The sequence below is a fragment of the Martes martes genome, assembly GCF_963455335.1.
Source record: "Martes martes genome assembly, chromosome: 8".
Classification (NCBI taxonomy): domain Eukaryota; kingdom Metazoa; phylum Chordata; class Mammalia; order Carnivora; family Mustelidae; genus Martes; species Martes martes.
The window spans coordinates 3,444,894-3,465,603 of NC_137895.1; the positions used below are offsets into that span (position 1 = coordinate 3,444,894).

Genomic DNA, 20,710 nt, shown 5'->3' on the forward strand with positions numbered 1-20,710 from the left:
GAGGGAGTAGCAGGCTACCTGCCAAGCAAGGAGCCTGATGCAGGGCTCAATCCAGGACCCCAGGATCATGACCTGAGCTGAAGGCAGACGCTTAACGACTGAGCCACCCAGGCGCCCCTAGTTTTTCCTCTTTCATGTTTGTAACTCTTTTCTCTCAGTGAGAGACCTGTTTCCATTATTCTCGATATGGTTATTTATTTTCTCAGTCCATTGTTATTTAAATAATGTGTTGGCCCACTGGGCCACTGACTTAAAAGCTGCTCACTCCTTGGGCCTCTCTACCACTGACTCCAGCAGGTGCTAGGAACAAGGGGTCCTAATAGAGATTTGGCTGATGTAATAGATTATTCAGAAAATAGAGGAAGGAAAGAAGGAAGAGAGTTTGCTTAAGATCTGTTATAAACTTTGAGGTGATGAAATGCAAAGTACCAAGATACATAGGGATGCAGGTAGAGCAGCGCCTCGAGGAAAAGTCATAGCAGTAAAACTACTATGAGGAAGAAAAGGAAAGTCTCAAATCAGTAATAAGCTTCTACTTTAAGAACCTCTGAAAATAAGAGCAAAATACCCTCAAAGCAGGCAAGCAGAATGAAGGAAATAATAAAGAGAAGAGGAGAAAGCAGAGGAGTCGAAAACAGAAAAACAATACAGAAAATTGATGAAACAGAGAGCTTTGGAAAGATCAATAACGCTGGTAAGCTTCTTGCATGACTGATGGGAAAAGAAAGACAACACAGTTCCCCCTGTGAGGAATAAAACAGGACATCAGTACAGACCCTGTGGACCCGATGGGTAGCAGAGGAATTTCTCATACAACCCTACCTACGTGCATTTAAGGCCCAGATGAAATGGTCTAATTTCTCAAAAATACAAGCCACCGCAACCCAGCCAATATGAAATAAATAATTCAGTGACTGCATTGCTATTAAGGAAATGGTACTTGTAATTTAAAAACTCCCCCCAAACTCTGCAGGCCCAGATGGTTTCACTGCAGGATTCTAGCAAATGTTTAAAGAATGACACCAATTCTATATGGTCCCTCCCAGAAACATTGGAGAGGAGGGGATGCTTCCCAGGTCCCTGGGCCTTTCGTAGTACCCCGGTAGGAAACCCAGATGAAGACCTCACAGAAGAAGAAAGCCAGAGGCTGGTGTCCCCCATAACTGTGAGTGGCTCATGTCCCCACAGTGGCCCGCACACAGGTGTTCACGGCAGCCCCAGACTGGAAACATCCCAGTGGCCTTGGTGGGTGAATGGTGAAACGGACCGTGGTGCGCCCCTCCCACGTTACGTGGGCTGTGACCCAGGGTACTCGCAGCGGAGTCCTGTGCTGAGTGACAAACGCCGGCCTTGCCAGCTTACATACCGCAAGAGTCCATTTATAAAACATTCCTGAGGTGTTGAAAGGACAGAATTGGAGAGGAGATTAGTGGCTTTCCGGGGTCGACATGAGGGCAGGAGGGAAGTAGGCGTGGCTGTAGAAGGACAGGAGGTGGGGTCCCGGGGGCGATGGACCGTCCTCTGTCCTGCCCGGTCAGCACCTGCACTAGGCAGGCTCCGCCGCTTGACAATGTTCGCTGTCGGGGGAAACTCGGGACCAGCACGTGGGATCTCTGTTTGTTTGTTTGTTTGTTTGTTTTAAAGATTTTATTTATTTATTTGACACAGAGAGACCACAAGTAGGCAGAGAGGCAGGCAGAATGAGAGGGGGGAAGCAGGCTCACCGCTGAGCAGAGAGCCCGATGTGGGGCTCGATCCCAGGACCCTGGGATCATAACCTGAGCTGAAGGCAGAGGCTTTAACCCACTGAGCCACCCAGGCGCCCCTAGATCTCTTTTTTACAACGGCATGCGCATCTAAAATGATCTTGAAATAAAAGGTGCAATTAAAGGAGCTTTGAAAGGTAGATAAATGGGTGCTGGCATGTGCATATTGTCTCTGAAGGGTACCCTCTCCCCCCAAACCCCAAGTCCATCAACAGCTTGTATCAGAAAACTTCTGCTAGGTCACAGACCACCCCGAGATGAAGTGTCTTAAAACGCCAGATATTTATTATTTCTTGGGATTCTGTGGCAGAAGCATCGTGGCTTTTTTGGGGCCAGCAGTCTACCACGTGGTGGACAGCTCTGGGGTTCCCTGTGCCCGGAATGGCCTCTGTTGCGTCTGCACGGGGGGTAGTCGATACATACTGAGCATCAGTGATCTCGTGACGGAATTGGAGGGCCCTGTCTGCCACTGCTTTATCCTTTGTCTGGCCCTGGAAGGTTCGGTGCCCCCCTGGGGCCCCAGCAGGCAGAGAGGAAAGCCTGGTAGGCCGCCTGTGTGGGGGTCCGGGCCAGCAGTCCCCGAGGGAGGGGAGGGCCCAGTCTGCGGGCAGCCCAGGGGCTGGGACTCACACGCTTCCTGTCCAGCGTGCGGCCTCATCAGATGCTGGACGGTCACCTGGTTGGAAACGTAACTCCTGCCCGGGACTCACGCAGCCCCACCCTGGGGCCTTTGTGTCCCACGGCCTGGCCTGGAACGTCCGCCTCGGGCCTGGGCTCCCGGTCTGGCGGTGGTCGCTGTTCTGCACCTGCCACCCGCCGCATGCTCCCGCCCCTCCCAGCTGTCCCTCCCCGCCCCCAGGCTCGCTGCCTTTCCTTGCCTCTGCCCCACCCCCGGGATGAGGGCGTTACTGACCAGGGTCCTCATGTCCCGCCTTGGAGGAGGAAACGGAGGCCCTGAGCTAGGCTGTGGGGGCTAGAGGTGGGCCAAGCCAGGTCCAGTGCCCACGGGTGGGCTTTGTGGATCCGCAGGCTAGCACAGATTCCCAGAGCCTGGGGGTTTGTGCGCGGCCCAGGGGAGCCAGGGGCCTAGGGGGTGTCTCTGTGCTGCTGTCCAGACTGGGGACTGAGAGGGGCCTGTTAGGGTCCCAGCAGGAGCAGGCGAGGGTTTGCAGGAGTGTGTGCGTGTGTGCAAGCACGTGCATGTTTGTGCTAATGAACGTGTGTAGTCACATGTGTGTGAGTACGTGTGAGTGTGCATCTCCTATAAGCCTTTCTCCCGTCGTCTGAGGCGGCTTTCTGCAAAGGTGTCCTGGGGGGTGTGGGTTGAGTGCTGAGCCCACCTCGGCGACCCCAGGAGCCCCTCCCAGGCGCCAGGGCCCCTTGCGTGGGACCCTGCGGGCTTCTGCTCACGGCGCTCCCTGCCCCGCTTGTCCTCCAGCGGGAAGTAGCCGGCCGTCAGACCTCTAGACCCCACTGCAGAGGGCCGTGAACTGCTCATCCGGGGCCTGGAGGTCCCCCCAGTTTGCGTCGAGTAAAGCCCCCCAGAGAAGGATCATTACCCCAACTTTCCAAAAAAGTGTGGTTTAAACTTTAGGAACCCCTACCTTGAGCCCTTCGCTTGACCCCCTCGGAGCAAATCGGCATAAACTCCCTGATTCCCAGAAAACCCCGGGGAGCCTGCTGGCCAAGCTGGCCGCAGAGGGGGGACCGGACCTCTGCTGGCAGGGACAGCAGTGGAGGCTCCTGGCCCCCCGCACAGACTGGGGAACTTTTGTCTGGGGCGGTGAGGGGCTGGCACCGTGCCCCGTGGATCTCGTCCAGAGCAGAAGTCACCCCCTCAGAGATCACTGGGGCCTGGGGGGGACACTCAGGACCCCGGGCCAGCACACAGGCCTTCCAGCCCGCGGCCCCAGCGGTGCCCCCATCGTATACGTCCACAGAGCAGCACAGGGCTCCCTTTTAATCTGTGGCAGGAGTTGTTCAAGAGCTAGACTTGGACACCTTCCCTGAGGAGCAAGGCGCTGGTGTGATTTTTTAATTTTTTTTTAAAGAAACTCTAGCGTGAGCCCTTGGTTCTAACCCTTGTTGAAAATCTTCTCTTTTTAATGCCCCCAAACACGGAGCATCTGCTGGCCCTGTCCAGCATTTTCTGGGGCCGCTCCGGAGAAGAACCAGGGGCTTTCCCGAAGGTGTGGTTACGTGCAGGCTGCAAATTACTCCTTTTTTTTCCAAAGACGTAAAAAAAATTTTTTTTTAACACTAGGAGAATATTAGGACAACAATACAAAGAGAACAACCACTTGCACTTTTTTGGGGGGTGGCTTTTCATCCCATCTTTTTAGCAAACACACGGCAGCAGGAAACTTTGGGGGAGCGCCCCCCCCACCCCGCGCCCCGTGCGGAGCCAGACCTCGCATACAATATGCATTTAGTCCTACAAAGAAGGTGCTATTTTTACCCGTTTTACAGATGAGTCTGGCGGGTAAGGAAGTCAGGTGACTTTCCTATGTGCGGTGAGGATGTGAACTTTGGCCTCCGAGGGGTGATGCTCATCGGAGGCCGTGGACACTGCTGTCCCGTGTCCCCTGCCAGCCTTTTGCTCTCACGGCTGGGCGTCCCGTTGGCGTGAGACCAGCTTCAGGCGCTCTGCAAAGGGGCTCACAACCACTTCTCTGTCTTCTTCCCGAAGGGCGCTAGAGGTGGTGGCTGTGAACTTTTCCAGTCCCCGGAAGAGACTGCCCAGGCGCTGAGTGGTAGGGACCCTGCCCCCCGCCACTAGCGGGTGAGGGAGTCGGGAGCCCCTGCCCACTCCCCAGCCGCAGCTGGTGCAGGAACTTGGCCTTGTCTCCGAATGCAGAACTGTCTGCCCCACCTGGTGGCCAGTCAGTGGCCTTGCCTGAGGGCCCAGTCTGGCCGGCTAAGGGGGAAGCTGTGTCCTCAGGACAGAGGTTTCTAACATCTGTACAAGAAACCAATCAAGAAATCAAGAGAGGTCTGGGCTTTTTTTTTTTTTTTTTAATCCTTAACGTTAAGCTTGAGGACTACATACTTTCATACCTTAATTTTGGGGAGCTTCTGCTGGCCACTGAGTTGAGTTTTTACCCTAGCCCCTGACTGCCAACGCAGGGGAGGAGGAACAGGGCAATGAGCTGTAGCTCAAGGCCCATCTCCTGGCCTGGGCCGTGCGCACCAGCTCCGCTCGGAGGGCGGGGCAGCCCGGTTCTCGGGGAGCAGGCTGTTTTGTCCTCATGGAGACACGGAATCGTGTGCCGAGTTCCAAAGACGCCCTGGGGAAGCCCGTGTAGTCGTGCAGCTCGCGGGCAGATCCGATGCAGGTGGGCCCGACGTTCATGGCGCCTGTGCATGGGTCTGACGTGGCCAAGCCTTGTTTGGGGATCCGGCATGAGCGGGCAGGTGGGGTTCCTGCAGCAGGGACTTGCTTGGGGGGTGGGGAAAGCAAGGCAAGTTGGGGCGAGAAAAACCAAGTAGCCTGGGGCACCTGCGGGGGGGGGGGGGCTCCGTCCTTTCAGCGTCTGCCTTCAGCTTAGGCCATGATCCTAGGGTCCTGGGATCAAGTCCCGTGTCAGGCTCCGTGCTCAGCGGGGAGGCTGCTTCTCCCTCTCCCTCTGCTGCTCCCCCTGCTTGTGCGCTCTCGCTCTCTCTCAAATAAATAAATAAAATCTAAAAAAAAAAAAAAGTAAAGGAGACATCAAGGAGCTTAAGAGCTTTAAGAAGAATCAAAGGGTGCGGTGACGGCAAGTGGTTGGGGCTTGAGGTTAAACCCCCCCCAGGTTCCTTAATCTGTCTTTCCTACATCCCTTCTCTGGCCCTTTCTTGTGTGGTGCCGGGGTGCATCCCCGCCAGCACCTCGATGCCCCGGAGTCCAGAGCACCTGTGTGCCAGCTTGCCTGGGTCAGGGATCCTGCCAGGAGGGCAACAGGGAGGCCACACCCATGTGGTACAGGTGGGGAAACTGAGGCTCAGAGAGAGCGGTTTCCAGCTAGACCGTGGTCTGCTGCCTGCCTACCAGCGTGGGTGCTCCGTCCGGCCCTGCTTTCGGCCTCCCGGGAGTCAGCACCTCAGTGCCGTGTTTGAGTCCCTCCACGTCCCGTCGGAGGCCCCCTTAGGAATCTGGTGTAGATCCTGGAATTCTGTGTGCCACTGAGGGTTACTCTCCTCATGAGCCCGTCTTCCCATTTGCTTCAAAGAAATGCCGTGCCTGCTCCCAGGGAGGGCTGTTCACCTCCGTGCTGGGACCGGGGTTGGGGCGGGCGGTCCGGCCCACGTTTCCCGGGGTAGCGGCCATCACCCACGGGCTGTGTTCAGCAGCCCCTCACGTCCGATCCGAGCCTCCCTGCGTGTGAGAAGTGACAGCTGGGTACATGTTCAAGGCTGCATGTTGACTCCTTGTGACATTCCCAAAGTCCACCCATGTGTGAATTCTTTGACGTGAATTCTGGTTGATCGTTTCTGACACAGAGCACGAATGCATTTACTTCCCAAGACTTGCCGCTCCTGGTGTCTGGTGTCAAGGCGCCCCCACGCCGCCTCCCCTCCGTGTCCAGCACTTGAAACCGAACCCCATCAGCCTCCCTGATGAGGAATTGTTTGCAGCGGGGTAAAAGGCTGTAGAAATGTGAGTACTTTGTAAGGACCCAGCGCTTTTGTGCAGGCAAGAAAATCTCCACCCGCTGCTTGAGAGCATCTGAACGGAGGTGCACGGGGAGGGTCTGCATGTGAGAAGAAACGAAATTGAAGGAAGAAGAGAAAGGACAGACCTAAGCGAGGACTTCTCATTGCCTTACTGAAAATCACGAACCTGGATCTGCGCGGGGTCGCCGAGCTTTTTGCTTTCGGGCGCCCCACCCAAAGCGCATGACGCCCTCTTGGTTTTTCTCAGTTGGTGGCAGGGGTGAGCACGGTGGGGTCTGCCCTTGCTGGCCCCGATTCCACCTGCCCAGTGGCCGGCTCTGCTCAGGGCCCCCCGTGCACCCTTGGCGGACCCTCCCGGCTGGCTCATGCCTCTGGTTTGCCTGCTTTGCCGGGACCCTGGGTGTCCAGGCCAGGCTGCTGCAGGTGCGGGGCCCCCCGAGGCCTGGCTGGCCGCCCCACCGGGCAAGCTGAGCCCGGGGAAGAGAGAGGCAGGGACGCCAGCCTTCACCCTGCCTGTGTCCAGCCCCTTTCTAACGTGAGAATTGTTGCCACGTGACCCCCTCACTTCCCGTGTCTTTTTCTTGTGTGCAAATGCGTGGCGAAGGTTCGCAATTCTTAAGAATATTAGAGACCGTTCGTGTTCGTCTTGTTCTTTATCTCGTTCCTCTGTACCCGTGCCAGCAGAGCCCCCGCGAGCTCTCTCATTCGCCTGTGCCAAATCCCTACGTCCATGCTCTGAATCAGCAGCTTAAACCGTTCTCTCTTCTTCAAACACGAGAGCCGGACACTCGGAAGCCAGCGGGGGCTGCCACGGCGCTCCGATTCCTGCCCCGCGGGGAGTTCCTTCCACACACTGGCCCAGCCGGCTAAGACGTGCTTTGTCTTCCGTTGGTGAGAGCAGATGACCCGAGCCCCAGTCCAGTGCTCCTGCCCGTGTGTTCGTCTCGCTTCTCAGCCTGACCCGGGCTGCCTGCACCCCGCCTGCCCTGACCGAGAGCTGCCACTCTTTCCCTGCATTTTATTGCGGGTGACGGTCTCAACACGCAGGCCACTTTCCAGATCACAATGGGAAGGAGCTTCCTAGTGGTTGCCCGGGTAGATCGCGGCCACGGGGGTCGAGGAGGGCAGCTGCCCGTCCGGACAACCGCCGTTCACATCATGTAAGAGGAACCGTTGTAAAGTGAGTGTCTCAGTGCCGCTCGGCGCGTTTGCAAACATGGTGCCACCGCCACCTCCGTCTAGGTCGGAGATCTTCCCAGTACCCTAAGAGGAGACTCTGTACCCCCAGCACTGCCTCTAAATCTCCCCCAGCCCCCAAAACCTCTGGGCTGCTTTCTGTCTATGGATCTCTGTGTCCTGGACATTTCACATAAGTTGAGTCCTGTGACATGGGACCCTTTGTGTCCAGCGGCTGTCACTTAGCATCCTGTTTTGGAATCTCATTGTGCTGTAGCCGCCATCACCACTCCGTCCCTTTTATTTTTTTTATTTTTTTTAAAAGATTTTATTTATTTATTTGATAGAGATTGCAACTAGTCAGAGAGGCAGGCAGGGAGAGAGAGGAGGAAGCAGGCTCCCTGCTGAGCAGAGAGCCCGATGTGGGGCTCGATCCCAGGACCCTGGGATCATGACCTGAGCCGAAGGCAGAGGCTTTAACCCACTGAGCCACCCAGGCGCCCCTATTTTTTAAATTTTTTAAAAAAGATTTTATTTATTTATTTGACAGACAGAGATCGCAAGTAGGCAGAGAGGCAGGCGGAGAAAGAAGGAGAAGCAGGCTCCCTGCTGAGCAGGGAGCCCGATGTGGGGCTCGATCCCAGGACCCTGAGATCACGACCTGAGCCGAAGGCAGAGGCTTTAATCCCCTGAGCCACCCAGGGGCCACTGCTTCATCCCTTTCAAAGGCGGCATCATAATTCCGTGGAATGCGTAGGCCATGTTTTGTTCATCCATCCTTCTGTGGACGGACGTTTGGGTGGTCTCCCCCTCCTCGCTATCGACTACGTGCTGCTCTGGATATCTGTGAGCAGGTTTTCGCGGGAGTCCCTGTGCTCAGCTTCTGTCCCCAGCAGGGGAGCTGCCGGGTACCACGGGGACTCTTAGAGGAGCACCCCCCACGTGTCCCCAGGCCCCCGCACGTGCCTCTCCCGGCGTGCCCCGCGTGTTCTGCTGCGGCGGCTGACCACACGGTGGCTCTCGGCACGTGGGGCGGGCGTGGCAAGTCACTGCCCCCCGTGCTGCATGTTCTGGGGCCTGAGAAGGGGCAGGACAGTGGGGTGCTCTGTGGGGCACCGGTTCTCCCGGATACTTCACGGTGTCTCTCCGGCTGGTCCTTTTCGTTCCCCGTCTAAGAATGCTCGCTCTCGTGGCTGGAAGGGCTGTCACTTCTGACCTGACCGCCCGTGGGTCCGGGAGTGGGAATCGAGAAGCAGGTGTTGGATGGTGTTTATCAGACCCCGTCCGTTGTCCCGAAAGCCACGCTTGCTGCTTTGATGAGGTGACACCAGGCTCTGAAGTCTGTCTTCGCGGTGGGCTGTCCCAAGTCAGCAAGTGTGCTCTCAGCGCAAGTGTTGGCGTTCGCGGGGGCCTTTGCCTCCTGTCGCCCCCCTCCCCCCTCCCCCCACTGCTCTTGCTTGGATCCCGGGACCTGGCCCGGGGCTGATGGACAGCCGTTTACAATGACCGCAGTCTCGCGAACGGCAACTCAGCCTCGTGAGAGCTTTCTGAGGATAAATGCCATTTACGTCCTCAGAGAAGTCTCCCACCCAGCCTCCAAAATGTAAATTATAAGTTGTAAAAATAATGCGGGGCTCGCACGGCCTGGGGACGGTTCTTCCCGAGGATGGCACCTAGCACTTACGCAACCCTTAATAGGCACTTGGACGTGTTTTTCCAAAGCACGCTGCTGTAATAGAGCGAGAAAACAGATTATTTTTTATACTCATCTCACTGTTGCTGACCCAAAGGTGGAATCTTTGAGGATGTAGCTTCTCAGATCTTGTGATCTCATCAACTGATATAAAAGAAAATGAAGAAGATTATCCAGGAACCAAGGTACTGGGTGGCCTGGTAAAAGCCTCCCTTGGATTCACCCAAGAAGGGTTCCTGGGACAATCGTGTGTCTTCTATTGATGTCACTCTCGAAGTCCCAGCAACATAGAGAGGACAGGCATTCTAATATAAAACGCTTCTTCTGTGGGTAGAGAAACCAAGGTTCAGTGATGGACCTTTTCTAGTCAGATGGTTGGCTGAGAGGGAGTATAAGGCTCAGCTGGGGTCACCATGTACAGTGGTGCAGGCTGTGCACTGCACAACACAGGGGAGGAGAGCGTCACCAGGATGAACAGAGCAGCCCCTGGCGTCACAGTTTGGCCACCTGGCTGAGCTCCTGTTATCAGCAGCTCCTTGTCCTGCCTTCTAGCCCAGTGTCCTCGATCCAATAGGTACTTCTTTACTCCTTTGAAGACCTGAAGATTTCTTTTCGAATGAACTGTGCAGTTGTCATTTCCTTGTTAAAAGACATGGATTTAATTAATTGAATTTAATTAATTTAATTAAATTCTCCTTTTTTTTTTTTTTTTTTTTACAACTGCCTGTTTCAAATACCATTATAAAGAAGCATAAAATTGCACCATATTACAAACTCAGGCAGACCCCGGAGCTCTCATGGGGGATACCAAGTCTTGTTTTTAGGGGCGATGCGAAGGGCTGTCGGGGCCGGGAAAGCACGTCCCCTCTGTGGGGAGGAAGGAGCCCTGTGTGCCGTCGTGAGCTGATTGGGAGGCCTGGAGGCACTTCGTGCGCACCAAGGGGGTTAATCCAAGCCACCTGCCGCGGGCGGGTCTTGTCGTCACCCGGGTTGGACAGATGGGGACCGTAGCTGGGCTGCCTGGCCCAGCCCGAGCCGGCTTGTCTGGCTGCCCGCTCCTTTTCTAGAACTTTGAGCCCTGCGTGCTCACATTGTTGGTGGCGTGAGCAGGCTCCCGGGCCCGAGCCGGATGCCGTCTGAGGGCTGTCTGGAGCACGTGCTCGGGTCCTCGAGGGGCAGGCCAGGAGACTGGGGGGGTGCCCAGGGACAGGGTGGGGCTGCCTGGTGTTGCTGTCATGGACACTAACCACAGCCTCCTTGAGAAGGGACCCTGCTTCTTCCGGAAGTCAGCCAGCTCTCTCCAAAGCCACCAGTTGGGGAGGAATTCTTACAACCAGCGCTCGGTGGGGAGCCTGTGCGCGTGAGGCCCTCAGGGACGGCTGATGAGGGAGAAGCTCCGAGGCAAGCGGGGCTTGGCCTTGGGGCAGGGAGTGTGCCCGGCTTCCAGTAAGGGGCACAGGAGGGTCATTCCAGGACGAGGGAAGACCTGGCCCAGGAGTGCCTGGGGGCCCGGGGGGGTCCGCTCTCTAGAACGTGAAAGTGTGAGTGGGACCCGGGTTGGGAGGCGTGTGGCCGGGAGGCGTGTGGCCATGGGACCAGCCATTGCTTGGACGCCAGGCGGAATATGAGGAAGGAGGCGCCGCAGGGCTGCGGCGTCGGCTGCGGCGTCGGCTGCCGTAGAAAATTCACAAACTGGGTGGCTAAGGCACCAGGAATTATCCCATGATGGCTACGGAGGCCGGAAGTCCAGGATCGAGGCGTCGGCGGGGCCGAGCTCCAGGGCTCCAAGGGCAGGTCCCCCCTTCGTCTCTCAGATGCAGGTGGTGCTGGCGGCCGTTGAGGCTCCTTGGCCTGGGGTGCCTCACTCTGTCTTCCTCCATCACCACACGGCCTTCTCCCCGGGCTCTGTCTGGACCTCGTAAGGTCCCCGGTCACATGGGACCAGGGTCCACCGTGCTACGCTGTACCTTGTCTCTGCTAATCACACCCGCAGACCGTTTATTTCCACAGAATGTCACGTTCCGAGGTGCTGGCAAGGACATACATTTTAGGAGCAGCCAGTACAGCTGGTTTAGGGAACTAATTTAAAAACAAGGCTGTCCACACGTGGCCTTCCTGTGTCCTCAGTGCCCGTGCACGGGCAGCACGTGCCCGCCGGTGGGAGCACACGCTGATGCCTTCTATGCTTTCTCTTCCCGCAGCCCAACATCGGCCGCCTGGGCCTGCCGCACGGGCCATCTGGAGAGAAGGTGGCCGTGGTGACTGTGGACGACTGTGACACGGCCGTGGCTGTGCGTTTCGGCAGCCTCATCGGGAACTACAGCTGCGCTGCCCAGGGCACACAGAGCGGCTCCAAGAAGTGAGCATCCTGGGAGAAGGGAGGCCCAGGCACCCCCCCCCCACCCCGCCATGATTGCTGCTCCCCAGCAGGGTCGTCCAGGGCAGGACCCTGATCTGATGCAGGGCGCCTTGGACTCAGCACCCTGGCAGCCCCAGTCCAGGCTGAAATCAGGGTCCCTCCCATCGTTCGGGGCACTTCTGTCTGAATGTCAGAACCTTCTAGAATAAGTCCCCTTACCACTTCTGCCAAAGTAACGGCCAGGCCAAGGCTGGCTTACAGACCCCAGAGACCGTGGGGTCGCCAGCCCCAGTCCGTTGGGCATGGGTCCCTGCGGTCTGGTCCACCTCCCTCCGTTAGATCCTGGAGATTTTCTGCAGATCGTGCTAACTCAGAAACTGACCTGCTAGCGCAGACAGTAGGGCAGCCAGAGCAGACGGTCCTGTTCCTTTCTCATCGTGTTTTGGTGGAGTGTTCGGCAGTAAGTTTGGAAGCCCACCGTTAGACCACCCAGTCTGTGCTGAGTGTCCGGAGCGGTGTGGGGGAGGTGGGGTCGTGCCCATTTTACACATAAGAAAGATGTCACCGGACAGATTAGGCCCCTTGCCCGTGGCCATGCAGATGCTCGTACAGAACCAGGGTCTAGTTTGCTGTGAGCTCAAGGTCATCAGAGGTCAGAGGGGGTCGTGCCACTCTTTGGCATGGGCTGGACTGGCCCGGCTGCAGATGGGAATCCGTTTGGATGTGACTTGGGTTTGAGGGGCCAGTGGTGGCCCTGGAAGTAGGATCTGGCTTTTGTGTCCTGGCCCGTTGGCCACCTGCTTCCCTGTTCAGTTGTCGGTGCTGGGTGTGTCTGGTGGCATAGGCCACCATGATGGGATGGCAGCATCGGGACCCCAGCGCCACCTCTGGCTAGCCAGACCCAGAGGCGGGACGGGTCGGCTTTGCGTCCCCAGGTCCCTGGACCTGACCGGCCCTCTGCTCTTGGGCGGCGTCCCCAACCTGCCTGAAGCCTTCCCGGTGCACAATCGGCAGTTTGTGGGCTGCATGCGGAACCTGACCGTGGACGGGAGGAACGTGGACATGGCCAGCTTCATTGCCAACAATGGCACAAGGGCAGGTACGGCGTGGATGGCCACGCAGGGGATGGCCACCGCCACAGCCCGGGCCATGACTGCTTCTCAAGCCGAGCCTGTGTTCCCCTAGCTGTGGGCCTGCAAGTGGGGAGCCCCGGCTCATGGAGGTGCTGCTCTGGGGGCTGGGTGTTCTGCAGCGTGCGACGCGGGATGCCACGGGGCTGGGCAGTGCACTCAGGTGTGTCCCCTGCTGTCCCAGCTGGCTAGCAGGACAGGCCGTGTGTCCTGTGCCACTTCTGATGGTCTTCCAGCTGTCGGGGGGGTCTCAGGCCAGCCTGCCTCCCCTCAGGGCTGTTGCTCACGGGGCTGTCTTCCCACCACACGGGTCAGTCTCAGCAGCCATTCCCCTGCGACCGATGCAGTCCCCTCGTGTTCCCCCCTCTGTGTCTCCAGGCTGCGCTGCTCAGAGGAACTTCTGTGAGGGGACCTGGTGTCAGAATGGGGGCACCTGTGTCAGCCGGTGGGACACCTACCTCTGTGAGTGCCCACTCCGGTTCGGCGGGAAGAACTGCGAGCAAGGTGAGGGGCTGGCCTGGGGGCCTGCCCAGCCTCGGGGCCTCGGGGACCTCACTCGGGGGTGTCTGGGCTCCCACCGTGGTGTGTGTGTCCTCAGGCGCGGGCCGCGGTGGGGCATAGGAGCACAAGCAGGACCCGGCTGAGGGGTGTGTGCAGGAAGCTGGGGCGGCAGCTGGGTGGACACCCGCCCACGCCTAGAGTTCCTGTTATGGAGACCGTGAGCCCAGCCAGAGAAAACAGATGCCAACGCTGGGTTCAAAAGAGCAGGAAACAGACAGCCCGGGGCGCGTGAGGCTGTCGCCCCGGAGGCAGCCCCCAGTTGGCGTGCCCCGTGCTGTCATCGGGCTGCCCCCCCAGGGGGGCTGCCCCTATGTGACACCGGGGTCTGGAGACAGTGAGGCCCACCTGGCACCCGGTTTATCCGAGTGTAACAGACCACATGAGGCTCTCAGTCCGCCCATTGTCACCTCCCTGGTCTCCCCCAAAATGTGCTGGAGCTCTCGGCTGGCCAGCGGCCTCCCCACATCCATGCCCATCGCCAGGCATAGAGCGAGAGACAATGGCCAGTGTGCCTGGGAGTCGGAGCCCACCCCGGACACGGATGACGGCTGGTTAGGCTGCGGGGTTGAGATGGGGTGCCGGCACACGTGTGTGGTAGTCACGGCAGGCCCATACTGTCCTGCTGGGGGACCCTGCTCCTGCCCCCTGGGTGCCCCACCCAGTAGGTGGGGGGTTGGACACGTGGGTTGTGCTCGCAGCCTCCCAGCACCCCGTCTGCTGAGCCCAAGGATTCAAGCCACCGCGCTGTGCCCGCCAACCGGCCTGAGAGCCCCTTGTCATGCCCTGGGCAGGACTGAGAACCTCCCCCACAAGCCTGTCTCCCCCTCCCCAGGAAGGCGGCAGGTGACCCAGGGGGTGGGCTCCTGGAAGCCTGCAGCTCCCCGACTCAGGATTGGACGCTGGACATGCGAAGTCCGAGACTGGCCTTTGAATTGAAATGAAAATCCTGCCCCCCCAACCCCCGCCTCCCCGGGAGCCTGCCCTGCCCCTCCGCAACTGAAGAAGGTTCTCTGCGGCATGTCTGATGTCCAGGGCCCTGCATTTCTGTGTCCACAGTCATGCCTCACCCCCAGCACTTCAGCGGGGAGAGCCTCGTGTCCTGGAGCGACCTGGACATCACCATCTCTGTGCCCTGGTACCTGGGGCTCATGTTCCGGACCAGGAAGGAGGATGGCGTGTTGATGGAGGCCGTGGCAGGCGCGTCCTCCAGGCTCCATCTCCAGGTGAGGGAGAACCGCGTCCGCCCCCCACCCCCTCCCCGGGCAGCGGCGGGGCCGGTGTGCGCCCGAGGTGGGCAGCCCGAGCTCCCAGGCCGCACGCACGGGCCCCCCGGCGCCCAGGGGCAGGGAGGGGACCTCGCCACTTGCCGCCCCCCCTCTGCCCGCACCGGCCCGGCGGGGTCCCCAGCGGGAGTAAGAAAGGAAACATGAGCCTGCTTTCCCAGCAGGCCGCACAATCTCGCCATTCATACGTGGGAAGAGCGCAGGGAATCCGGCGTGCAGCCGCGGTTCCCACGGGGGGGTTCGATTCCAGCGCTTGCTTTCTTCCTTTATCGCCGAGATGGAGTCGGTGCGGGGCTGCTGGACCCATGGCCCGGCCTCTCGGCTGCAGACCCCAGCCAAGGCATGTTTTAGATCCCGGCTGCGGCCCCCGGGCGTTTGGCACTGGAGGCGGCGGCAGGCACCTGCGGGCGGGGACGGGGGTCCCCGAGGCTCGAGGCAGGCTGCGGCCACGGGCTTGAGGGGGCCGTGTGGGCTGGCACCCTGACGTTCCTGGGTCCTCCTGAACGTGGAATCCCCTTCTGTGGGTGCTGTTTTAATCTTTCTGGACTTTACCGTTTTGCTGACTTAAAATGTCGGGTAAGCAGTTGCTAAAACCCTTTAAAACATGATGTTAACGTGCTGTCCTCCCTGGTTTTTGCTCCACAAGCAGCTCCCCCTTGCGTCCTCCCAGCTCCGTGGACGTTTCATTTGGGGGAACAAGGGGCGTTCCTGCAGGTTGTGCAAGTCACCCAGCGACTCCGGCGGGCGGGCCGAGCCCCGGGCACTCCTGTCCACGCTGCCAGCCTGGGGTTTGATGGGCTGCAGGGTTCAGGGGACTCTGCCCCGGCGGGGCCCGGGGTGCAGACCTGCCGTCTCCTGTCTCCGGGCGCTTTCTGTCTGCAGTGATGGGGGGATGGGAGGTTCTTAAGCAAACCCTCTCCCTCTGGACACCCTCAGCTGCGGTGCCACACCCCGTGGTTCTCCCCCCGGCCAGAAAGGCCACCTTGTGACCCTTTTCAGACCCCATCTGCCCCCCCACACGGCAGCAGCCGGTGGGACCCGGGATTAGAAGGAATCCCGTAGCCAGGTTGCTTTTTCCTGCCTTTCTTCGGGAGTTTTCTTCAAGTACGAGTACGTGTCTGTGCATGTGTGTGTGTGCACATGCGTGTCTGTGCGTGTCTGTGCACGTGTGATGGAGGATGCGCGTGCACGTGGCTACAGAGGCGCCGACCCCCTTCGCACGGGTCCTCCATGGTCTTCAGCCACGCTGAGTCTCCGTCCAGACCGAGCTCCTCTTCTGCCTCGGGGCTGGACTGGCTCTGAGCTCCCCACTGTGCCCCAGGGTCGGTCTGCCCAGCTGTGACGGCTCCCCCGGCGCCGGGGCGGGGGGGGGGGTTCCTCACGGAGCTGTGTGTCCTTCCTCTCCACTGTCCTGGGCCCGGGGACTGCACTTGCTCGTGCGGAGTGGACTTCTGTCCCCGGGCAGAGCGAGCTGTCAGAGAAGGTCAGACGTGAGATGGACCCCACGGAGCGTCCACCCCCGTCTCTTTTCGTTCAGGGAAGCCTCGTTCCCTCGTCACCTCGTCACCCAGCCTCTGTGGCACCCACGTGGCCCCCTTCCATCGCTCCTGTGGGCTGCCTGCCTGGTAACACTTGTGAGTGGCGGGGACAGCAGGCGGGGACAGAGGCAGAAGTCAGCAGGGGCAGGACCCACAGGTGTGCCCACGGACCGGTGAGGACAGGGTCTCAGGGGGCCGTGACTCACCCTGTGCCGGCAGGGGGCTGGGGGCCACAGCCCCCCAGCAGCAGCCTCTCTCCCCAGACCTGCCCTGCTCCCTTGCCTGCCGGCTCAGCCCCAGCACAAGCCCATTCAGGTCACACTGAAGGTGCAGGCTGTGTATCCCATAATTACAGCTGTCCCTGTGTTCCCCTTATTAACTCGTGATTTCGTAGGTTTACCGGCAGTCCCGGAGGCTAGCTCTGGGCCAGCGTTTGGCAAGCTCAGTTCTGCCTCGGGATGGAATTTTTCCTCTGTGGTTGTTTCACTGTTGGAACAAATTAAATTGGCTGCTTTCGACTCAGGTGATGAATTAGAACTTGCAGGTTGTCATTCGGCAGTGGGGGTCTCTGTAGGAAAAAAGTACGCTATCAGGAGGAATCAACAGTGAAAGCCAAAAACTCCTGTGTTGTTTGAGTAATTACGTTATGGATAGCTAATCCAAAAATTTAGGGTTTTTTTTTTTGGCCGGGGACTATGGCCAGCTCCTCCCCGTGGAAGTCTGGGTGGCAAGACGAGTGGCCTTGGGGGGGATCCTCCAGACCCTCCAGACCCGGAAGTCCACTCCAGGGCCCAACCCCGGTCAGCTGGGCAACACAGGCATGTTCTGCGTTACTTCTACGTGGCGTGTCTGAAGGCAGGCCTCCTGCAGGCTTGTGAGCTCTGTGGGGCAGCTGCGTAGGTGTTCCTGGCGTCCGCAGCAGCCCGACCAGCTACAACCAGCTACAACCAGCTACGCAGTCATCCCGCAGCCCACACAATTTGGGTAATTGCTCTCCGGCGCCCTCACTCCGCCTGCATTGTCAAGGGGGATCACCTGGCTATTGTGGAGTGCTCCTCTCCAATCCGGCAACAGACCGGAGGGGGCACTCAGTCGCTGTGCGTGGGCCCGGGGGTCATGCCTTCGCCTTGGCCCGTAGACAGATGTCATGTTTATTGTGGATCACCGGCCTTGGGCTTGTGTCGGCGAGGACGGTGAGAGGGCACAGCCAGGGAAGTGAAGGAGGTTGACTGCGCCCCTGTGGACGGAAGGGGACGCGGCAGAAGAACGTGAAGAGTCACCTTCCTGCTGTCACTCCCGACTAACACTAAAAACCAAAACACACAATTAGTTGCATTGTCTTTATAATCAGTTGAAAATACCTTTTGTTGGGGCGCGGGGGCGGGGGGGGGGGCGGCGCTCAGTGGGTTAAAGCCTCTGCCTTCAGCTCAGGTCATGATCCCAGGGTGCTGGGATCGAGCCCCGCATGGGGCTCTCTGCTCAGCAGGGAGCCTGCTTCCTCCTCTCTCTGCCTGCCTCTCTGCCTGCTTGTGATCTCTGTCTGTCCAATAAATAAATAAAATCTTTAAAAAAAAAAAGTCTGTTTCTAAAAAAAAAAAAAAAAAGAAAATACCTTTTGTTTTCCCATCATGATCTCTTTCTTAATCTGTGGGGTACATAGAAGTGTTTTGGGGCGCCTAGTGGCTCCCTCGGTTGAGCGTCTGACTCTTGATTTCAGCGCAGAACGTGATCTCGGGGTCTCTAGATGGAGCCCCATGTTGGGTTCCACACTAGGCGTGGAGCCTGCTTGGGATTCTGTCTCTCCCTCTGCCCCCCCCCAGCACCCGAGCTTATGCACACTCTCCCTTTCTTTCAAAAAAAAAAAATAAATAAAAGATTTCTTTTTAAAGATTTCATTTATTTATTTGCAAGACAGCATGCACGCATGCAAGCGGTGGGGAGGGGCAGAGGGAAAGGCAGAAGGACAGACTCTCGAGCAGACTCTGCGCGGAGCACGGAGCCTGAAGTGGGGCTCGATCCCACGACCCTGAGATCAAGACCTGAGCCGAAACCCAGAGTTAGACCCTTCACTGACCCAGCCACCCAGGCACCCTGGGAGTATGTTTCCGAATCAGCAAACAGGCGGCATTTTCTAGGAAATCATTTTGTTGTTGATTCTGGCGTAGCTGCAGGTCGGAGAAGGCATGCTGGGTGATTCCAGAGCCTCGAAGTGCGTGGCACTTGCTTCACTGCCCAGCATCTCATCTTTTTTGTGAACGTCCCACATTTACGTTCCGAATACGTGTTCCGCAGTTGGGTTCTAGATACCATCAAATGAGTGAAGTTTGCTAATTGGGGTGTTTGGACCTTCTTTGTCATTGTTGATTTTTTTGGTGGTGGTGTTTCTCTGCTCAGTTCCTGAGAGACGTGAATTGAAAAAGTCTGCAGCCCCCGTGGTGGATTTATGTCTTCGCCCTTTTAGTTCTGTCAAGTTTCGCTTTGTGCACTCTGAGGCTGTGCTATTAGGTGCATACAAATTTAGAATTGTTTTGTCTTCCTGGATAAGCAGCGCTGTCATCAGTATGAAAATCGCTTTTATCTCTGGAATTTCTTTGTTTGCCCTCAAGTCTCCTTCGTGTCCTTCCTAGAACTACACCCGATCTCTTTTGGTTGGTGTTTACATGATGTCTTTTCCTGGCCTTTTACTTTCAGCACTCCTGAATCTTGACATTTTAGGCGTGTCTCTTTGAAACAGTGCGTTAATAGTTGCTCGTGTTTTTCTAGGCTGTTCTTTGCTTGAGATGATCTTTCAACACGAGTATTTTACGTGAGTTGCACTGCTACGTCCCCACCTTCTTAAACATCTTCAAACTGGCTAGCTTGAATCTTATCTCCTGAAATAGAATGTGTATCCACAAAAATAAGAGTCTAATGGTCACCCGAACTTGTTTCCTTGAAAGTTCTGTGGTTCCCATCATTGTTCTCAAGTCTGTGTCTGATGACTCTGATTTACGGATTCCTGGGCGGGGCGGGGGGCGGTGCTCTGTTTCCAGCCGCTCTTGCTTGCTTCTCTTGACGTTCACGCGCACTGTCTTGTCTCCTCCCGTGCTGGGTTATTTTTGACTGAGTGCCGAACATCCTCTCGAAGGCAGCGAGAACTGGAAATTAGAAGGGTGCCGTCCCTGCCCCTCATGCTTGCTTCCAGCAAGCCCCCCACCCCCCCCGACTGGGCTCTGAATTCCAGTCTTTAGCATCCCAGCACCGGGAGACTGGAAAGCTCTGCTCAGCTTCCAGCCTCCGCTGTGTCTTCCAGAACCCGCCGCCAACGGTCAGCAGAAGCGAACACCCCAAGTCCGGCCCTGCAGACTGCCGTCTTCTACCTGGTTGTGGCTCCGTCGCTCTGCCTTGAGTCACTCGGACGCCTTCAGACGGCGATGCCTTAGTGTCTGTCTCGCGGTTCTCGGTGTTCTCAGGGGAGGGCTGGTGCCAACTACCCAGTCGCTCGTTGGGGCAAATAAGATGCTGGCGTCGCTCCTGGCTATGTTTTCTTCGAACGTGAACACCCTTAGGCCAGTTACTTCGCCTGCGGCTGTTTTTTTGTTTTGTACAAACACATAAACGTGGTGGCCTGAATCCTGTCTCATAAAGTGGAACGCGCGCCTCCGGAAACTCCAGAAATACGAGCTCGGAACTCACCCGCACCTGGGATTGTTCCCGGTACTTGAGTCCGGTGGGCTTTATCTCACCTGGTCCTGTCCACAGTTGACCCTTCTTGCCCCAGAAAAAGGCATGTAGGTCTGAAGAGTGATACGGGCGATAATTAGAAATGAAACTTGGCCTCATTTTTAGGTCTGTCTCCGGCCCCGTGCCCTGCGGTAGATCTGTGTGCGTGGCGTTGTTATTTAAGTGACTGCAGAGCATTTTCTGTTCTGTTGTCATCACGTCAGCTGGTGGGTCTGGCTCTCCCTGTCCTCCAGATCCTAAACAAGTATGTCCAGTTCGAGGTGTCCCATGGTCCCTCAGATGTGGCTTCCATGAGGCTGTCCAGGTCGCGTGTGGCTGATGGGGAGTGGCACCACCTGTTGATAGAACTGAAGAGCACCAAGGAGGGCAAAGACATCAAGTACCTGGCAGTCGTGACCTTGGACTATGGGTTGGACCAGGTGAGTTGGCGCCTGTACCTTCTTTGGAACAGACACCTTCCCTGGGCCCGTGAGAGAACAGAGTGACCCTTCCATGTGCCAGGACCTGCCAGAGCCCTAGAGGATTTGGGGACACACATTCTGGGCCCCCTGAGTTTGGGTCTCATGGGCTGCCTTATGCTGTGGGCGCCAGTATCTGTGCCTTTCCAGACGGTCCGCTCCCGGACTCTGTGTGTCCCGTCACGGTGCCGTTAGCACCTTCCACGGTGGCTCCTTGTAGCAGAGCTGTCGTGAGTCACGACTGTGTGGTCGGTTCTGTGCCTCTGGTGGCACATAGATGAACAAGGCACGGGTCCCTCCCTCAGCACGGTGCTGCGCGACAGCGGCTGAGCGGATGATCCCCGGGTACCAGAGTGGGCCAGGGCACACT

General features: G+C 57.8%; 1 protein-coding gene across 1 annotated transcript in view; it reads left to right on the forward strand.

Annotated features, from left to right (window-relative positions):
* Window positions 1-20,710, forward strand: part of CELSR1 (cadherin EGF LAG seven-pass G-type receptor 1) — a gene marked incomplete at its 5' end in the record, with an annotated part of 130,807 nt that overhangs the window by 79,130 nt on the left and 30,967 nt on the right. The window contains 5 exons of the mRNA XM_080811676.1: window positions 11,490-11,647; window positions 12,583-12,746; window positions 13,156-13,281; window positions 14,395-14,561; window positions 20,116-20,301. Of these exons, the coding sequence (XP_080667802.1) occupies window positions 11,490-11,647; window positions 12,583-12,746; window positions 13,156-13,281; window positions 14,395-14,561; window positions 20,116-20,301 (801 nt within the window). The remainder of the gene's footprint in view (window positions 1-11,489; window positions 11,648-12,582; window positions 12,747-13,155; window positions 13,282-14,394; window positions 14,562-20,115; window positions 20,302-20,710) is intronic.